This window comes from Seriola dumerili, unplaced genomic scaffold, assembly GCF_002260705.1.
Source record: "Seriola dumerili isolate Sdu_G_001 unplaced genomic scaffold, Sdu_1.0 BDQW01001090.1, whole genome shotgun sequence".
In the NCBI taxonomy this organism is placed as follows: Eukaryota; Metazoa; Chordata; class Actinopteri; order Carangiformes; family Carangidae; genus Seriola; species Seriola dumerili.
Window position 1 is genome coordinate 905,090 of NW_019175345.1, and position 18,063 is coordinate 923,152.

The following is an 18,063-nucleotide window of genomic DNA, read 5'->3' on the forward strand; positions in this document are numbered from 1 at the left end:
TTCAGGATTCATCCTCTGGGGAACATGAATGTCTGTAAAAAACTTCCATGACAGTGCATCAAGTAATTGCTGAGTTATTTCAGTTTGGACCAGAGTGGTGTCACTGGATAAAAGAGCAAGACATGAATCTTCTGACCAATTTCAAAATCTGTGCTTCCTTATCACCTGCCCTGATCAAAGCTAACAGCGGACAACAGTTGTTCATTGGTATGTATATGTTATACAGTTTTGCAAAGAGTAAAATCTTCCTAGTGCCGCACAAGCACATCATGTATTGTATTTAGTGCTGGACTAGCCTGAAGAGCATTCCCACATTTTCAGATCTAAAGAACAAAACAGTATTGTGGTTTTGAGGCATACGAGTAAAACAAACACCAAGTGAATATGAAGTTCTGTAATGGAATGGGATTAAGCTCATAAAAACAGAGTCACTCACAAAAGCAGTACATTAAAAATGTGCTTTATCATGCAAGTCATATTTATTTTTAAATTGTCAAGGTCATATAAACAAGAGACAGCAGAGATGTAAAACTTCCCAGAGAATACTGAAGCTGATGTAAACTAAGAACAACAGAGGGAAGGTCTGCCAAGAAATATAATGTATCACAGATTCCATGACAAACAACTAAAAAGAAAACAATTAAATCCTCCATAATCCATGAATTTGAGATGAATAAAATAATCCTTCAAATAAATATGCTACGATCAAAGCTAACATATTTAGGGCACTGAATAAAATATCTGGCAAAGACAATACAAAATATTTATTGACGTAATTAGTCAAATGGAACATTTTCATTAAACTGGCATGTTTACAGAGAAATGGATGGCTGTGTGATTGCATGTGCATGTTCACTTCTGAGTCTGAGTGTGCAATTAGTGGGTGTGTATATGTGTGTGTGTGTGTGCATGTGTGCATGATCTCATTCCACACTGCAGAAGTTGTCCAAACTGTTCTCTCGGGTCTTGGGGAGCTCGTTGTGTTCCAGTAGTCGGTACTGGAAGGAAACACGGTTGATATAGTTCCCACTGGACACCAGCCTCACCACCGAATTATCACAACCAATCTTCATCTGGGCTGAAGGGCCAAAGAGAAAAACAGAAACTTTACACTGGAGCACATTCAGAGCGTTTTTGTTGTCCAGCCAGCCCTTCTTAGCCTGGTTATGACAAGTGTATGAGTAGGACAGATCTTTTTAATTTATTCTTTTTTCTGTGTGACGTGTTTTACATTGCACTAATTCAACAAGATCATGGTAAATCAATAGAGATAATCTAATATAGTATAGAAAAGATGTAGGCTATAGCATATTGCAATTGAAAATGTAGGAATTCATTCAAATGTTAATAAAAGATCTCTGATCATATACTGTACTTTTATGGGCAATGAGTCACAACCATAAATATTCATGAGTTATTTTTCAGAAAGTATGTATTAGTTGGTACATTGATTGATTTATTTTTGTAATATTAAAATCAGTTTTTAAAAATGCGGCTGTAAAATACAATTTGCATTGTAAATATCTGGTGATTTCACCATGAGGGATGTTCCTATTATCTTTAAGAACTCATCTGCAGCATAAACTGTCAGAATGTTTTTATGTTATTGGAAGGATATTCTGAACTGTCCTCACCGTGAGAGGGTCTTGCTGCTGTAACAATTTTGGTGAACAGTTTTTTCATATGTGGGATCACAGCATGCAGCTAGAATTTAGTTGAAATGTTTTCATCAATATACATGGTGAAATGTGCCAAACTGTGTTTCAAAAAAGGGTACCTTTCAGTGAAAATCAATGATAGGCATAGCATAGCATAGTGTAGCATTGCAAAGCACATTACAGCATAGCATATAGTACAGTATATTACAGTCATAGTCCAGCACAGGAAGTCAGATTTACAAATTGTCACTGTTCTGTTGGAAATCTGCTGTTACAATCACACATTTGGAAAAAATTCACACTGGAGGTAAAGTAGAGGGGCTCAGACTCACCGAGCCCACTGAGGGAGAAACAGAGGTCAGCTACAGGGAACATCTGAGAGGTGTCCACCCCATTCCCTCCTAGCAGTTCCACGTAGTCGCCTGACCCCGAACAGCCCGACCACACCTGCCTCTGTAAAATACAAACAACAAAGCATTCTGGTGCTGAAGTGCAGCAAGAGAAAGACAGTAACTTACCCTGGTTTCACACTATCCCACTGATCGATAGTTGGTGGCCAATAAACTGTAACACTGCAAAGCATAAAAGGGAAAACGAGGACTGCAAGTCAGTGTGAACGGGTAAAACTGCTCATACTAATCATCTTTGACATTGTAACACTTGACTTTGGAACACTTACAACTTTCCACAACATTTGAGTAGAAATGTCAGGTTGTTGTATTTGGCCCAGTAAATGCAATACTTACAGTTTATCACAATGTCAGCAGTCTGGCGGCCAGTGTCACACCAGCTGCCAACATCTTCAGGAGTCATGGATATGTAGCAATAACAAAACTTACAAATAAATCCATTAAATATTTATATTATTCAGTTCACCTTTTAATGTGATTTTTTGATTTACGGAAAACCTGATTACAATATTGGTTGTAGTTGTTGCAAAAGCAGAAACTGGGGCAGTAGCAGTTGTCAAGACTGTCAATAGGTGTAAATTCCTTCTGTTGCTGTGATATTTCTTTCGTCTTTGGTATTTGAGAATGTGCTTTGATTGTTAATTTTTCTTAAACCTGCAATAACTGATTTTTTTTTGGCCACTTGGGGGCAGTGCAAACATGTGAGCTCAACATAACAACAACAAATCCCATTTTAAACTGAACTTGTTACCAAACACACACACACACACACACAAATACACACACACACACACACACACACACACACACACACACACACACACACACACACACACACACACCTCCAACAGACAGAGAGAACACACACACACACACACACACATCCAGCAGTTACAAAGCAACATTATCATCCATTTGGAGTCGTGTTTCTCGGCTGCTCAATGTGAGTCCAACATTCATTCTCTGTTTTTGGCCTCTACCAGCTCCTGAGGGAAATACAGTATCTGGCTCTTTAGCTGCTAAATGTTCCACTATGTTCTTTCTGCCGTTTGGTGCTCAGCAGGTAGGGTAAAGTGGGTTTTCAGAACATTTCTTGGTGGAAACAGCTGCCTGCCGAGGCCAAAAATGATGCTACATGAGCACTGAGATTAAAGTTAGCTGAGCAATGAGCTGGAACTCTCTATAAAGCTCTGTAAAGCCAATGAAAGCAACAGATGATTCAGGGATAATTCTTTTATTAACACAAGTGATCCCTTTCACATTGTTTTCACGTTGCCATTTTATACATTGCTATTATAAAAATATTGATTATAGCTGCTTTAAATATGTTTTGATTCAAGTTTTTTTTTTCATGACTATCTAAACTGATTTAATTTCATTTTACATCAGAAACGGACCAACATCTTTGTTGGACATTCTTCATAAATGGTTAATACATTTACAAACTAATGCTAATTAGTTAATGCTAAAAAGTTAATGCTTAGTTTTGCTCATGAGAGGACTGAAGCTCCTACAAATCCAGTGTACACCAGCACAGGTGTTCTCACTTTGCCTAATTGTAATAATTATAATAACCTCTATTTATATTCCATTAATCAGACATTTTTCCGCTGGAGTCTAATGAGACTTTGCTGCACCTGTTAGAGCAAGGCAAATTTCAGAACACCAGTGTGGGTCTGCAAACTATTTGCCGAACAGAACATTGATTTTGGATGACTTTTTAAAACCCTGGATTCTTTTCAATGACACTAGTTTTAGAAATTCACTGCCAATGTTTTTGCAGCTGACTATTGCTACGACATGGCACATACAATACGAAAAAGGTCAAAATAGGGCAAATGCAACTATACTACGAATATTTATTCACTTTCCTGCCGGAGAAAATTGGATAAGCAGACTGATAAAACTTTCATATCTGCACAGTAACATTAAATATATACCTTGAGCAGGTATATATTTATCTAAGCTTAGCATAAAGACAGCTAGCGTAGCTCAGTCCAAAAGCACAGATTGTTATTTTTACACTTCAGTATTTGTACAAATTAAAGAAATGTTAATAGAAGTGTGTCTTTATAGGTGCTGCTAGGCTCATTGTTTTTCCCTTGTTTCCGGTTAACTGCCTGCAGGAGAGCGGTGTTGATCTCTAACTCTCGGAAAGAAAGTAAACAAGCATATTTCCAAACATGTTGAACTATTCCTTTATGATCGGCACAATACAAACAAATCTTACAGCAACAAATGTAATAAAAATATTTAAAATGAAAGAGCCACTATCAAGTCACTTAACCGTACTTTCAGAGTTTTTATGAAAATATTCAAAATGATAAATTGAGTGAATACAATATTCCAAAACTTTTTTTTGAAATATTGAAATACTTTCCCACCCACATAACGCTCATCTCACACAAACTGGATCAGTTCTAAAAGTTTTTGTTAAATGTAGCTTCTTTTCTTTATTCTTTATTCAAAAATACTAGAACTGATCAGACTCAATTCCCTTTTTTGTTTCACTTCTGTCAACTTACAGAAACCTGCACAGCTGCATCAACATGCTTGTTTTTCTGTTGATATTTTTCATGAATGCAGTTTGGTAGCTGCATCACTTCCTACCTCTAATCACACCTACTACTGTTACCTACTCACTGTCAGTGAGCACATCACCAGATCTATCTGGATTGCTGAACAAACTTGTGATGTAGAGCACTGAATCTGAGGTCTGGAACCGGGCTACTATAGCAAGCGTTTCCCCCCTGATTTATTGCTGTAAGATTTGTTCGTGCTTGCTCATACAGAATTAGGTTGATGGATCTTAATGGTGAACAGAAACTTTACTAAATGGAAATAAGATTATGCCAAGCTGTACTGACATAAAGGTCCACATGATTAGTGTGGGTGACTCAGACAAATAAAAAATATCACTGGCTTTACTGAGAACAGAACCGTCTGTTAACAACTGTTAGTGATGACAATGGCAGTACCATCGCCAAACCAGAGGCCACCGTCATCTGATCATTGAAAAAAATCTTTTCAGTAAAGTGTGTGCGTGCGTGCGTGTGTGTGTGTGTGTGTGTGTGTGTGTGTGTGTGTGTGTGTGTGTGTGTGTGTGCGTGCGTGCGTGCGTGTCTCACCTGTGGGCTGAGCTCATTGCTTTTGGCCTGCCCCAGGCTGAGTTCTGTCAGTCGGATCTCCACAGGGTAGATGATGGAGAAGCTGCAGTTCCTGCGCTGGTGTGGTATCACCATGGTGAAGCTGCCCTCTGGACTCTGAGACATGATGTTACAGGCTTCACACACACACACACACACACACACACACACACACACACACACACACACACACACACAGACACACACACACACACACAACACAACACCACACCCCCAACAACAACACACCACACACACACACACACACACACACACAGAGCAAGCGAGGAAAGGCAGAGGTTTCAAATTAACAGTTCCCCATCACCAGAGAAACTCATTATTGACACCTCATGTTACAAATTGGACATAATCAAGGCTGACTGCGGGGAGGGGACACAATTAGGGCTGAGCATGGAAATCCAATTCCAGTTCTGATGACAAAGATAAGAAAATAATGAAATTTGAATTGATAACTGTATGGTAGACTAGACAGGCACCAACAGGAGTCGGAACACTTCACTCCTGCAGGCATGTTGTTCATTTGGAAACATTTTCATGGTAAAGGAGCCTTGCCAATCAAAGCCGAGGGGGGACCGTTAGAATAAATACTATGGAGAGTTATTTGTTCTGCAAGAGCAAGATCTGAATGACTTTTGACTGTTGTTTATGTGCATATGGTATATAAAATCTGCTTTTATTTTGATGAATTACAGCATTGAGTACAGCATTTTCAAAGCGGAGCACTATACTTTAAGCTACTTGAATTGGCTAATATGGGTCTACAGATATTGAGAGACAGAACTATATATCACATCTTTGCATATACTGACATAATAATGCTGTTTTATGGCCAGTTTTATTCGCTTGATTTGCGATCATATAAAATAAAGGGACAATACGGCGGACAGCTCCAGCTGACGGTCAATACATGAATAAAACGTTACATTCTGGCCTGAGATTTATGCTGTTTTGCCACCGATAATCCATTCAAACCATTTGCCTTACAGCCTGACTGCTGTTACGTTATGTTGCTTGACACAGTGTTAACACCGTGTTTGTCAAGCAGCTGGAAAACAGGTGCATCCCTCTTATTCAATCTCTTCCTGTCGCTCTCGGCCTTGATTAGTGCTCAGCCAGGCGCAAATGTCCAGGAAGAACACACATGCAGGCACACAAGCAAGTACCACCAGTCTATCCTTCATCCAAAAACACAAACAACACAAATCGGATTCAGATGAAAGACCTTGGTCCTTGTTTATGTTTGTTTTTTCTCTCTCTTTTTATTTTTGCTTTTTACAATTTAGCTTTCTCTTTTAAGACTCGATCTCTGTTTATTTTGCTCTCAAACTTTTAAGCCATGAATTGATAAATCAAAGATGTGCAGCGGGACTCACGGAAGGGGTTGTGTAGCTTTTTGACAGCGAGGGTGAAGCGACTGTCGGGGCTGTGAACGCGGAAGAAGATCATGGCGACGTTCTGAGAGGAGCGGCTGGTGGATCCCGGTGCTGGAGAGGAGCAGTAGTCTGTGTAGCGCTGGTGCAGAGGGAGCTGGTGGTCCCGACTGCTGGGGAACTTCTCTCCCTTCAGAACCCAGCCGTCAAACATCTGCAGGAGGAAAGATTTTGCATAAGTTTGCATGACAAGAATAGCAATTACAAGATAATGCTTATACTTATTTTTTCAATTCCGAATTTCACTCACAACACAATTCTGCCATTACCCAAAGGAAAACACCAGTTAAGAGGTGAAACATTGAACTAAAACAATCAATTTATATGTATACCAGTGCAGTGGAGATACTAAAATAACATTTTGCACTATCATATCACTTTTTTTAACACTTGTTACAGTGTGAACATGATTGGCAACTGGAGACTGTGCAGCCAAATTTTTTAAAGTGGACTAATTTGCGGATGCCCAACAAATAGAGCCTAAAAAGAGTAAAAACTGATGACAGCTTGTATATTGAATTAGTGGTTCAGTTGACCAATATGCCAGCCTCTTTTAAGCTTGATTCAACCATACACTCTAGTGTTAAGATAATAAATTCATTTCACCTTCAAAGGCCAATTAAGGTGGCTTTTCTACAGCTGTCAGTCCAATATGATTCACTACACCATCCATAATGCTGAGTCATGAATCTTATTTGATTACCACCATTATTCAGAGAGAATTTTGTTCTATAAATATTTAGTTAATCACGTTAAAACAGACAAGCGTGTTAAGAAAGACACAGACGTGGCGTTTGGTTTTGTTGAGCATGATGAGCATCTTTCTCTTGATGTGGGTGTGTGCAGGTTACACACAGCTGCTGTTGATGTCCAGATACAGGAACACTTCAAACCCAGTCAGTATTAACAAAGTGATAGAACTCCCAGACCTTCTCCCTGCCATGTCTTTTACCACTTTGGCCCACATGAACTGATACTGCAATGTAACTGGCAGGCTTGGCTTCAGAACCAAAGCTTCCTCTTCCCACACTTGCTCTGGGTGATGTGACCAATGCAGAGTGTGGTGTTTGGCCGTAAAGCACTTCCTTAACCCTGCTTGGCACCATTTAAATCGAACAGAAGAAGATGAAATAGAATTCAGTGTCTGAACGGCAAAGCACTGAACTTCCTGTGTTCCTTGCTCCGAGAGGGTTGGGGATATGTGGGTGTTATTTTTAAGTGAGTGTGGGGGGGGGGCCCGACCTTGATGAAATCTCCAGCGCTGCAGTCGATACTGACGTCAGACAGCTCCAGGCTGATGACCTCACTGGGTTCAGCGATGATGAAAGCAGCACAGGCCAGCTGTGGCCGAGACGCAACAAAGGTGAAGAAGCCATCAGTGGCCAGCATGTCCAAGCATCCTACAAACCAAACACACACACACACACACACACATTACCATGACAGTAAACGGATTCACAAAACACTTTCAGACATCTTTTCACCACAAGAAAACCTCATTGATTTAGTTTAATCTTAAAAACTTGTTATGAGCTGAAAGTGTGATGGTAATCAGCTTTATGGTCAAACACAACAACTCCTCCAGTGTTGACTGAAGAGACAAGAGACAATAGAGCTGATTGGGCTCTTGGGAATTTGTGCCATAAGAGTGATGAATTAACTCTGATAGAAGTGGACCTATAGACATTGATATTGTTTCCATTGATAATATTCCTACATTTTTACTGCGTTCATTATTGGAAAATCTAAATGCAGGTGCTATAGTTACTGCAGGGACAAATAACTATGAACTGAGGATCACGGATTGATTGACCGATTGACTCTACAGTGTCTGCCTGGACACTAGAGCTGCACTGAATACTTTTAATTATGTAAAGGGTTTAGTTGTTGTTGCCAAGTCGGTAAACAGTTTTAACCATAATCAGCTAATGAATAAAGCCATTGTTTACAGCAGCACTTACTGAGAGGTCGGCGGAAAATAAAATCCTCTGATTCTCTTTTCTGGTCCAAACTGAGCAGAGAATATAATCCATCTGAAGCTTCGATGTCCTGAATCAAACATGACAGAAATAGACGTCAAGTTCCAGGTCATAGCTTTAGTTTGAAGGCATCAGTTTAACCTGGCTGACATAATCAACAATTCCCACCTTGCTTTAGTTTAAATATATATATATATATTTTTTAAAACAAACCGGGATCTTACCTCAATGTAGCGACTGAGCCCCATCCTGGATGACAGGGAGATGAGGAAGAGGAGCAGCTGTGCGCGCAGAGCCAGCGACATGCTGAAGTGCGTCTCTCGGTAAAGTGTTTCCTGAAGCTGAGGGGGGAAAGAACGGCGCCGGCTGTGAGGTGGCAGCTTTTATAGCAGCACAGACAGACAGACAGGCAGGCCTACATCAGAGGGTCACTGAAAAACACTGAGCCGAGGGGACTCACAGTGATTCAGATAACGTGTGAAAAGCTGTCATTCAAAGCCATATTAAGACATTTAAATATGCGTGGTTGCGTGGAAGCTAAAAACAACTGCGTATGATTGAGAAATCTAATTTTAAGTCATAATCAAACTCATTCCTGCCAAAATTAGTACTTTTACTTAGGTAGGCTAATTCATCGCTCGTTGGTTATTATGGTGGCACTTTATTAATGCAAATGAAGCTAACATGACAAATGTTGAGGTACAAATCTAGTAGCACATGTGAATTTATCAAATGTGCAACACATTTCTTTACTGCTAAATATTTTTACACTTAGTGATATATTTATAGAGTTACTTTGAACCTTTGCCCAAATTAAAATTAACTTTAGGCTCTTTTACACTTTTTTCTGTAGATGAATGGCTACCTGATAGATAAACACATCGTAATGAAATGATACAGTCACACACAGCACATGGGTTTTAAAGGAAATTTCCTATATGAGCTGTATCTAATATTGCACACGCTAAAACATACATTTCATATGTGCTTCTTTTGTAAGGGATTAAAAGCTTTTAGTAAAGAAGGACACACATGCAAACAAGAACTTCTACCCTGCACTGGCCTGCCTTCAGTTCCCAGCAGCAGGACCTTATAGGCTTGACCAGGCAGTCCAAACAAAACAATGTGCAGTGTTTGTGAGTGGGAAGCCAGTGAGGGATCATGGTGGCCTTAAGGTTCCTTTAATCCTCTGTGAGGTACAGGTAAACAATCTGTGAACCTTTGCCTCAAAGTAAATGCTGACTGGAGAGAAGTTTTCTGATATCCCTAATGTGCATCATAGTGCTTGTTTTTCTCAACCACTCTGTTACAAGTGTCATTTCTAGGAGACAATGACTACCTGGAAAGGATGTAGACTACCAATCTGCCTCCACTGATTCACATGGAAGTGCCAGCTGTACCTTATTTTGCCTTTTATCTCGCCCTCCTCTCTTCTTTCGACTTGTGGCCTCTATGTGTGGACTAGACCAGTTTCTTTAACTTCTGGCTCACAATGCCGGTTAAAGGCATGGGCAAGACAGGCAAGACATCCAGGGAATACTTTTAAAGAACCCTCTCCATCTACCTATCATTAACAGAGAAATCATCAAAAGGTTTTTGTGATTTGTCTTTCTAAACCAAGCAGAGAGATTGATACTGTGGCAGCAAAAACGTATCAACAAATCCAATCAAAACATTATTTCTATCTTTATATTCAGAATGGAAAACAGATTCTGTAACTAGAAAATACACTCAGTGGAGTGCAGACTTTCACCAAGGCCAGTGTACTTTTTGTGTAATCCTGCTGACAAACCAACAAACAGACACAGGTGAAAATTTGACCTATTTGGCAGAGGTAATGAGTTAGTTGCTAACACTAATTTTTTTCCAACCCAAAAGGTCATCACATAATCAGACCAGAGGATAATTTTGTTTAGATAACATGACTAATACTGCTCTTTCCATTATTTAGGCAGGCACATGTTACATGCTCCAGCTAGTACGACTTCTACCACTGCAACAGCGGAGCATTAAGTGTATGGTTGTGTTGTTCCTTGCATGTCTGTGTGGAGAGGTGTGCACAATATGCGCCAGTTGCTCAGTTAATATTTGACCCCATCTGGGTGTATTCTACTAGTGAGACCAAACCAGAGAGCCTGAGCATGAAAATGTAAAGCTGTATTCAAAGACATCTTTTAACAAAACAAGAACACTGTGGAGAGAGTCATATTCTGCACAACACAAATAACAAAAAAGGAGCAGAGTGAATAGGAGAGGGGAAAGCGGAAAAGAGTCAGAGAGAGAGAGAGAGAGAGAGAGAGCGAAAGAGAGAGAGAGCCTGTGACGTAATTTGGTTTGGAGTGACATAGCAAATTCATTTAGATGAGACTAATTGTGGGTGTCCATGCTGCCACTGCGAAAGGTCAAACTCAGATGTAGCTGTGTGTACGAGATGATCATCGCCCTGTCAGCATTCATACACACTTCTGATGGAACAACCCACACGTTCTCTCATTCATCTGAAATGAAGACGAGAGATTCTGTGTGAAACACTGGCTCGCAATTATCTTGAGCTAATGATAGCTGACATTTCGTTATAGTGATGAAGGTCTGTGACGTCGTACACAGGAGTGCAAAACAAAACAAAAAGTAAAGAAAAAACAAAACAATAATGAACATAATGAATAACATTTGGTTTAACACCCCCTCAGTCTGTTGTCTACAATGCTGATGACCTATTCAAGGTGTATTACTTTCATTTAAAAGCCAGTGGTCAGTGATAATAATTAGTTGTCTTACAATGCCCTTGTGTTGAGAAGATGTCTGAACCTATTAGCCGAAGTCCCGCTGCTAAAGTGTGTTTTGCTAATGTGAATGACAGCAGAGGGAAAGGAAAATGTTAGCAAAATGCTAGATGGTGTGTGTATGTGTGTGCTACAAGTGCTTGTTCCTTGGCAGTTTCTCACAAATGCTACCATGTGTGCAATGTGGCGCTGTGATACATACTGTAATTGTTTAAATCCAATTTATTAAATGAATCGATAGATTTTAATTAACAAGTAACCCCACAGTCTCATTATATTGCTCTAAACGCTGAGCAGATATATCAATTCATATTATGATGGTCTATTCACAGAGTTCATCTTCTAATCTAATATAATATAATCCTATCCAATCCCGCTTCCCCTATTACCTCCCATAAACCCTCACCCTTCCACTGAAAACCCTGAATGAATGAACATCTTGTCCTGATAAACTTCCAGTGCAAATGTGTCACATTGCAGAAATCAGGATTTAAAAAAAAATGCAACAGTGGCAAGATAAAATCAACAATTACATTAAGAAAACGTGACAACATACAACAAAAGTATCCCACTAACATGTGACCTAAAAACACAGACTGACAACCACATACAAATTGAGTTAGCTATTACAATCAGTGAATTGTGTTTGTGTTTGTGTCGCTGCCCTGATGCTGTGTGAAGATGTAACATGAAACTCAGATATGTTTTAAATTAAATGAATTAAGAAAGCTCCCTGTCTTTATAATTAAAATAAATCCTAGTGGAAGTGTCAGCTGCCTCAGTCTCAACAAGACAAAAGACTACAGCACCATCTGGTGGCAAATGCAGGAACATTTTCTTAAAAACGCAGCCAATTCTTCTCATCAGAATTTCCTTAAAGACCAAAGCAGTTGAGAAAATCTTAAGGAGTGTAATTTTGGAGTGCCCTCTGTGTCTGGGATGACTGCCTCAGCTGGCCACCTGTCCATGTGGTCAAAGTCAAATCACAATGATTGTTGACTCCACACATTAGCGTCTTAACACTGCCTTGTATCCCAGCATGCAGCCTCCTTCTGCACACCTGCTCCCTGTCAAAGATAGCACATATAGCTAAGTATTTTTGCTTTGTTGTTCATTGTGTGTTGACTCCCTTACAAACACACACACACACACACACACACACACACACACACACACACACAAAGACATACATACACACCTGTGTGTGGATCTGTCTGTCAACGCAGCGGTCCAGCCCAGATCTCCTTACTGCCTGACTGACCCATTCATCTCCTGTGGGGGCCGTAATGAGCCGACCCTCCCCGTTTGGACCGACCTGACAGAGAGAGATTACTTTAAAGCCTGCATGGATTTTCTTGCTTGTCCCCTCCTCCCCATTCCTCTCCCCTGAAAGTGGTTAATTCAAAGTACATTAATGAGGAGCGATGGATAACACACTCTTCTTTTAATTACCTTCCAACCGAGTTCTTCAGGGGAGGTCTGGAGACTCCCATCTGATGCTGGCCTGTTTGTTTGATTTGCTTTTAGTTGTAAAAGTCTTTCATCTGGTACATTTTGTGGTCAGGATAAATTGTAATGAATCATGTATGGGTCCGTCATGGAGACACTGTATATTAAGGGAACAAATAACCGGATATGCAAAATAAACTTTCATAAAAATCGTCTTGATTCAACTTATTCTCTCACTTATTCTCTGTAAGTGTGTGCAACAGTATTTACTGTCGATCACACACTTTCCTGTATTATCCAATCACTGACAAGGTCACTGGACAAACTTTGATTCTATTCATCTTTAAGAATATAATGAGACTGTTCAAAATGTATGTAGATTATGCTGAAGTATTGTATGTACCTGAAAGAGCCACTAGAACAACTTGTGTTTGGCCTGGTAAAGCAATAAACACATTTACAGGGTGTGCAGTGATGACTGATGGTGCAAGCAGATGAAGAGAATAATTCAACATAATAGTATAATTACAGAACGCACTGTGGAATAATTGTTCTCAAGCAGCAAGAGACCTCTTTACCCAAAGAGACACAATCAGACAGACTGACACAATCAGACAGCAGTGGCCCAAAATCTAAAAGAAAATAGATGCTTCAAAAGTTAAACATCATTTACACATTAAACCTATATTTACATACTCTTAGTTTGACTGATCCAATCAGATTTGTCCAAACTGGATGTCCAAGTTTGACCTGGTGGAAAAATACAAGACAAAGTTGAAATTAGTTGAAATTATAAAGAGACACTATTGATACAGTACATTACACATATACACAGTATATTTCTTGTAAGAATACTTGTTCTTTCAAACAAACAATACATAGCTATCAGAGTGATGTGTTTTAGTTAGAGGGGGTCAGAGGAAAACAACTGAGAGAGGTTGAACAAACCTTTGGCTCAGTGTATAACAGGGCAGTGACCATCTCCCGACACAGCTAGCAAACAACAGAGCATCAACTCTCTTTGCATTTGGAGGCTCCTGTCTGGTGCGTCAATGTCCATGGCTTCCTGAAGCACCTGTTGGCCAGTATGGGGGATTGTGCCACTCTATTGCAACCAGGTTTTCATGGCCTTAGGCCTTAGGTTTCAGTGCAGGAGGAGCCAGGAGACCACAGGAATTGTTGGTATGATGGGATAAAAACTGTGAAGAATCCAATGGCGTCTTTTGTTGAGCCTCTGTAATCAGAGGCACCACAGGAGACAAGGATAGGACTATTGCAATGGGTTTTTCAGCAGTGACATTTTTTTAGACCAATTTCTTCCTCTTTTGGCAAAAATTGAAAAAATTACAAATTATATGAATCTAAATTAACTCAATATTGGCTAATTGCAAATTTGAGGCAAACTGAGTTCCTAACCGTTGCATCCTTATAGAGGAGCTAGGACTGTCCCAGTGTGTATGTTAGATTACCTTTAATGCCAGCAAGATCTGCTTCCTTTCATTCAATCCTGACTGACCTTATATCCACTTTGGATAGATAAACTGTATGTTGTTCCCTAAACATAGTGTTTGAAGTTCCTTGGCTGAAGTTCCCTCAAACTCTGAAACATGTCTGCTCAGGTGGGTGGGCCTTTGACACACAGTAAATGTGTTCCTTCATCATTCAGCCTCCACTGTGGTCTGGTCAGTCTTTTCCAGCCTAATAAACATTGATTAGTCCACATAATCAATGCACTCAATGACAATGATTCAGTGCACTGCATAAATGTATCGACTGCAATCAGCTATAAACAGCAGCCCTCTTTTTCATGCATTTTCTGCGTTTTATTAGCAATGTTTTGATAGAACAATAATTGTACAACTCTCTGTAGCATCAACAGACATATTTCATTAAGTGATACCGAGATGAGATAAAATCTATTGACCATCTGTCTAAATTCTTAAGAAATAAATAAATAATTGTATGAATGAATAAAGAACATTTTTGCACTGTGATCCTCTCAACGGCTACCAGAAGGTGGCAATGTTTAGCTGCTGTCGGCTTTAAAGCGCTGACAGCTCTTGGTTGGTGTCTTGTCATGAAGAGTTGCACACTGAATTGTGTTTTCTGTATTTTAGCAGAGGTGCATGAACTGAATAAACAAGAAATGTGACCAGAATTTTGTTTTTAAATTTCAGTTAGAATCTGGCAATTCAAATCAGGAAATGAAGAAGATCAACTGTTGGATACTATAACCACAGAACCATATAGTAATACAAAACTAGCTTGGCCACCTGCATTCAGATTCAGCATGTAAAAGGACATCTAACCTGCCTGTCTGGGTGAGGAGAGTTTTTGGGGAATACCATAACACGCCTATCTGCTCATAGAGTTTCAACTGCTACATCTAAGGTCCAAAAGAGAGCCGTGTGTTAGATCATCTTTCACTAAACAGTTGAATACATGGAAAAAGTGCAGCAGGAAAACCCCAACGTGAAGCATGTAACTTTTCTATCCCTGGTTTCCGTGGCCATGCATGACCAGGTCATGTAATGAATGTTGATAAAGTAGAAAAGCCGGTTTAATCAGGACGGATCACTGTGCAGAGGTGGAGAATGTCAGAGAGAGCAGGCACAGCTGCTTAGTGAGAAATCCAATATTGACTGTCGGGATAAATGTCCTGCATATTCTCTCATCTGTCCCAGGGGCCGTGGTATTATGCCTCTCACGTTAGCACTCCTAATTGGATTAAAAATGGCTTGTTATTGGGAGAAAAATGACTGAGAAAACTATCATGATTATTGCCTCTCAACAATGTTGGCTCCCAGAGCTGAAGTGGTGAAGTAATTGTCATGGCTTTGGAAAATGTCAGAATCGGGCGATGGAGTCTCTTTTGAAACAAACAGCTGCTTTGATTGATTAGTGTTTTAAGATCAAACCAATGGGAGACAATGCAGTCACAGTCAGTGCCTCATTCACTGTTATTCTGGTACTATAAAGTAAGAAATGTCACATCAAAGTCCAGCAGCCATGGTATTTATTTGCAACTTTCTTGTTTTATACTTTTCAAATTGTTGTATAAGCAACTACACTTTGTGTGTGTATGTGTGTGTGTGTGTGTGTGTGTGTGTGTGTGTGTGTATTTGTGTGTGTAAGTGTGTGTGTCAGTTTGTAGGTAGACATGTACTGTATGCATGCACGCGTGGCTGTGAACGCATGCGTGAACAGAAATGAAACAGACAAATCCATCAGACGTCCAATGGGTTTTGGTTTGTATACCACCAGGAGCACCCATTAACAGAAAATAAATGCTTGACGCCATAAAGCTGACAGTGTCTCATTCATACTGACACTCTGGCTAAATTACACATAAAAGCACTGATAACATCATCATTAAATATTGATTTTAAGGATGGTTGAAACGAAAACACATCCACACATGGCCGTGCAGATGAGAGAATTTGGATGAGAGTCAAAGCAGATCGAGCAGAGTGGTTGAAAAAAAAAACAGAAAAGGCAGCTACAGTGGCATCTTGTGAGAAAAAAAAAAGATGGACAGAATATAAGCAGAGGACGAAAAGGAGAGAGTAAGGAAGGGGGAGAGAGGGTGAAAAGTAGAGAGAGGTAAAGGGTTGGGGGGGGTTAGAAAGAGATTTAAGGCTGAGGCTCAGAGCAGATGTTAGTGTTGATGATGATGGATGCAGGTTGTTGAGATGCAGAGTTGTTATCATGAGAGGCACTCGCAGCCTCCTCACAGCACACACTTTCCCCCCAGATGTCAATGTGTGTGTGTGTGTGTGTGTGTGTGTGTGTGTGTGTGTGTGTGTGTGTGTGTGTTTGTGTGTGTGTGTGTGTGTGTGTCACAGCAGTGGAGGGGGAGATGATGAAATGAGCAAGCCACGGGCCAAAATTAGGTAAATATACACACAAAAGAATTCCTTTATCAATGTTGGTTTTTTATAAAGTTGTAGATGAAAATTCTTTTCGTAGATGAACCACATGTAATCCCAACAATAAGGAGAAGCTATGAGATGCAACAAAGGAGAGTTTGGGGACTGATTGGCACAGATGAGGCTAATGAACAACTGCCTTTTACACTCTTAGGCGGAAAACACAGTGAAAAGCAACTTCCTCTAAAGGCCTTAATTGGATTAATTTGAAGATTTTTCTCCTTTATCTGACACAGGAGAGAAGTCGCATTCTCTTGCATAAAACCATATGTCACTGGGTTACCACACACATCCTTACAATAATCCAAATTCACCAAAAAAAGCAAACAAAAAACCCACACACACCGGCTGCACACGCACACATACATAGGCAGCAGGTGGTGTGTGTGTGTGTATGTTGAGCGGTAACCTGCTCTACACTCTAACCAGATAAAAGGTGCAGGACAGAAACATGTCGGTAATTGATTGCTAATTAGTTCTTTTGTTGTCGTCCATTGTGTCCTGACAGAGCTTTGCCCTGGGCTGTCTATTCACACACACACAGACAGACACGCACACACACACACACACACACACACGCACACACGCACACACACACATGCACACACACACGCACACACGCACACACACACACACACACACACACCCTCTGGCCTCACAGCAAGGAAATAAGCATAGCTAGCCCACAAGGAGACAGACAGATGTAACCCCAGCAGGCCTCTGCTATCGAACTCTTCAATGCAGATACAAAAGACTTGACAGTGTAAATGGTGTTTTTTTTATCCACCTCACAAGCATTCTCAGACAGAAAAGCACACATGCAAGCCTCATTTCCTTTAACCAACCCCCCACCTCCTGAAAAATCATCCAGCTGCAGTGCCCCCCCCCCCCCCCGCCCAACTGCATCCTGTTTTACAGTATGAGCTGCAGCAGACTATACCTATGTGCCATTTCCACTGAGTCGCCATGCCCACATCTCTCTCTCCCTCTCTCATCAGTGCATGAGAAATTACCTAATGAGGAATGGGTCGCACATTTCCACAAACTCATTAACCCGCGAGCGAGTGAGACTAATTGCAGCGTTTGGGTAATGTGATTTCACATCTGTTACTGCAGCCCAGGACACAGTAGTCAGCACAGGGCTGGATCTAGTGGGCTGAGCCATGCATAGAGCTAGATTTACCAGAACAACACACTCTCAGGCTGACACTGCTGCAGCTCCAGCCTGGATGGGTGGAGCAGCCAGTCAGTTTTGGCT

General features: G+C 40.4%; 1 protein-coding gene across 1 annotated transcript; it reads right to left on the reverse strand.

Moving 5' to 3' along the window:
* Positions 1-483: 483 nt before the first annotated feature.
* LOC111237751 (corticotropin-releasing factor-binding protein-like) lies at positions 484-13,578 on the reverse strand. Its single transcript, XM_022766964.1, has 9 exons — positions 13,573-13,578; positions 12,626-12,742; positions 8,869-8,985; positions 8,627-8,714; positions 7,908-8,065; positions 6,609-6,819; positions 5,197-5,351; positions 1,991-2,111; positions 484-1,078 (listed from the first exon to the last, which is right to left on the reverse strand). Exons 3-9 carry the CDS (start codon positions 8,947-8,949, stop codon positions 924-926), a joined length of 969 nt encoding a protein of 322 aa, XP_022622685.1. The 5' UTR covers positions 8,950-8,985; positions 12,626-12,742; positions 13,573-13,578; the 3' UTR covers positions 484-923.
* Positions 13,579-18,063: the final 4,485 nt, after the last annotated feature.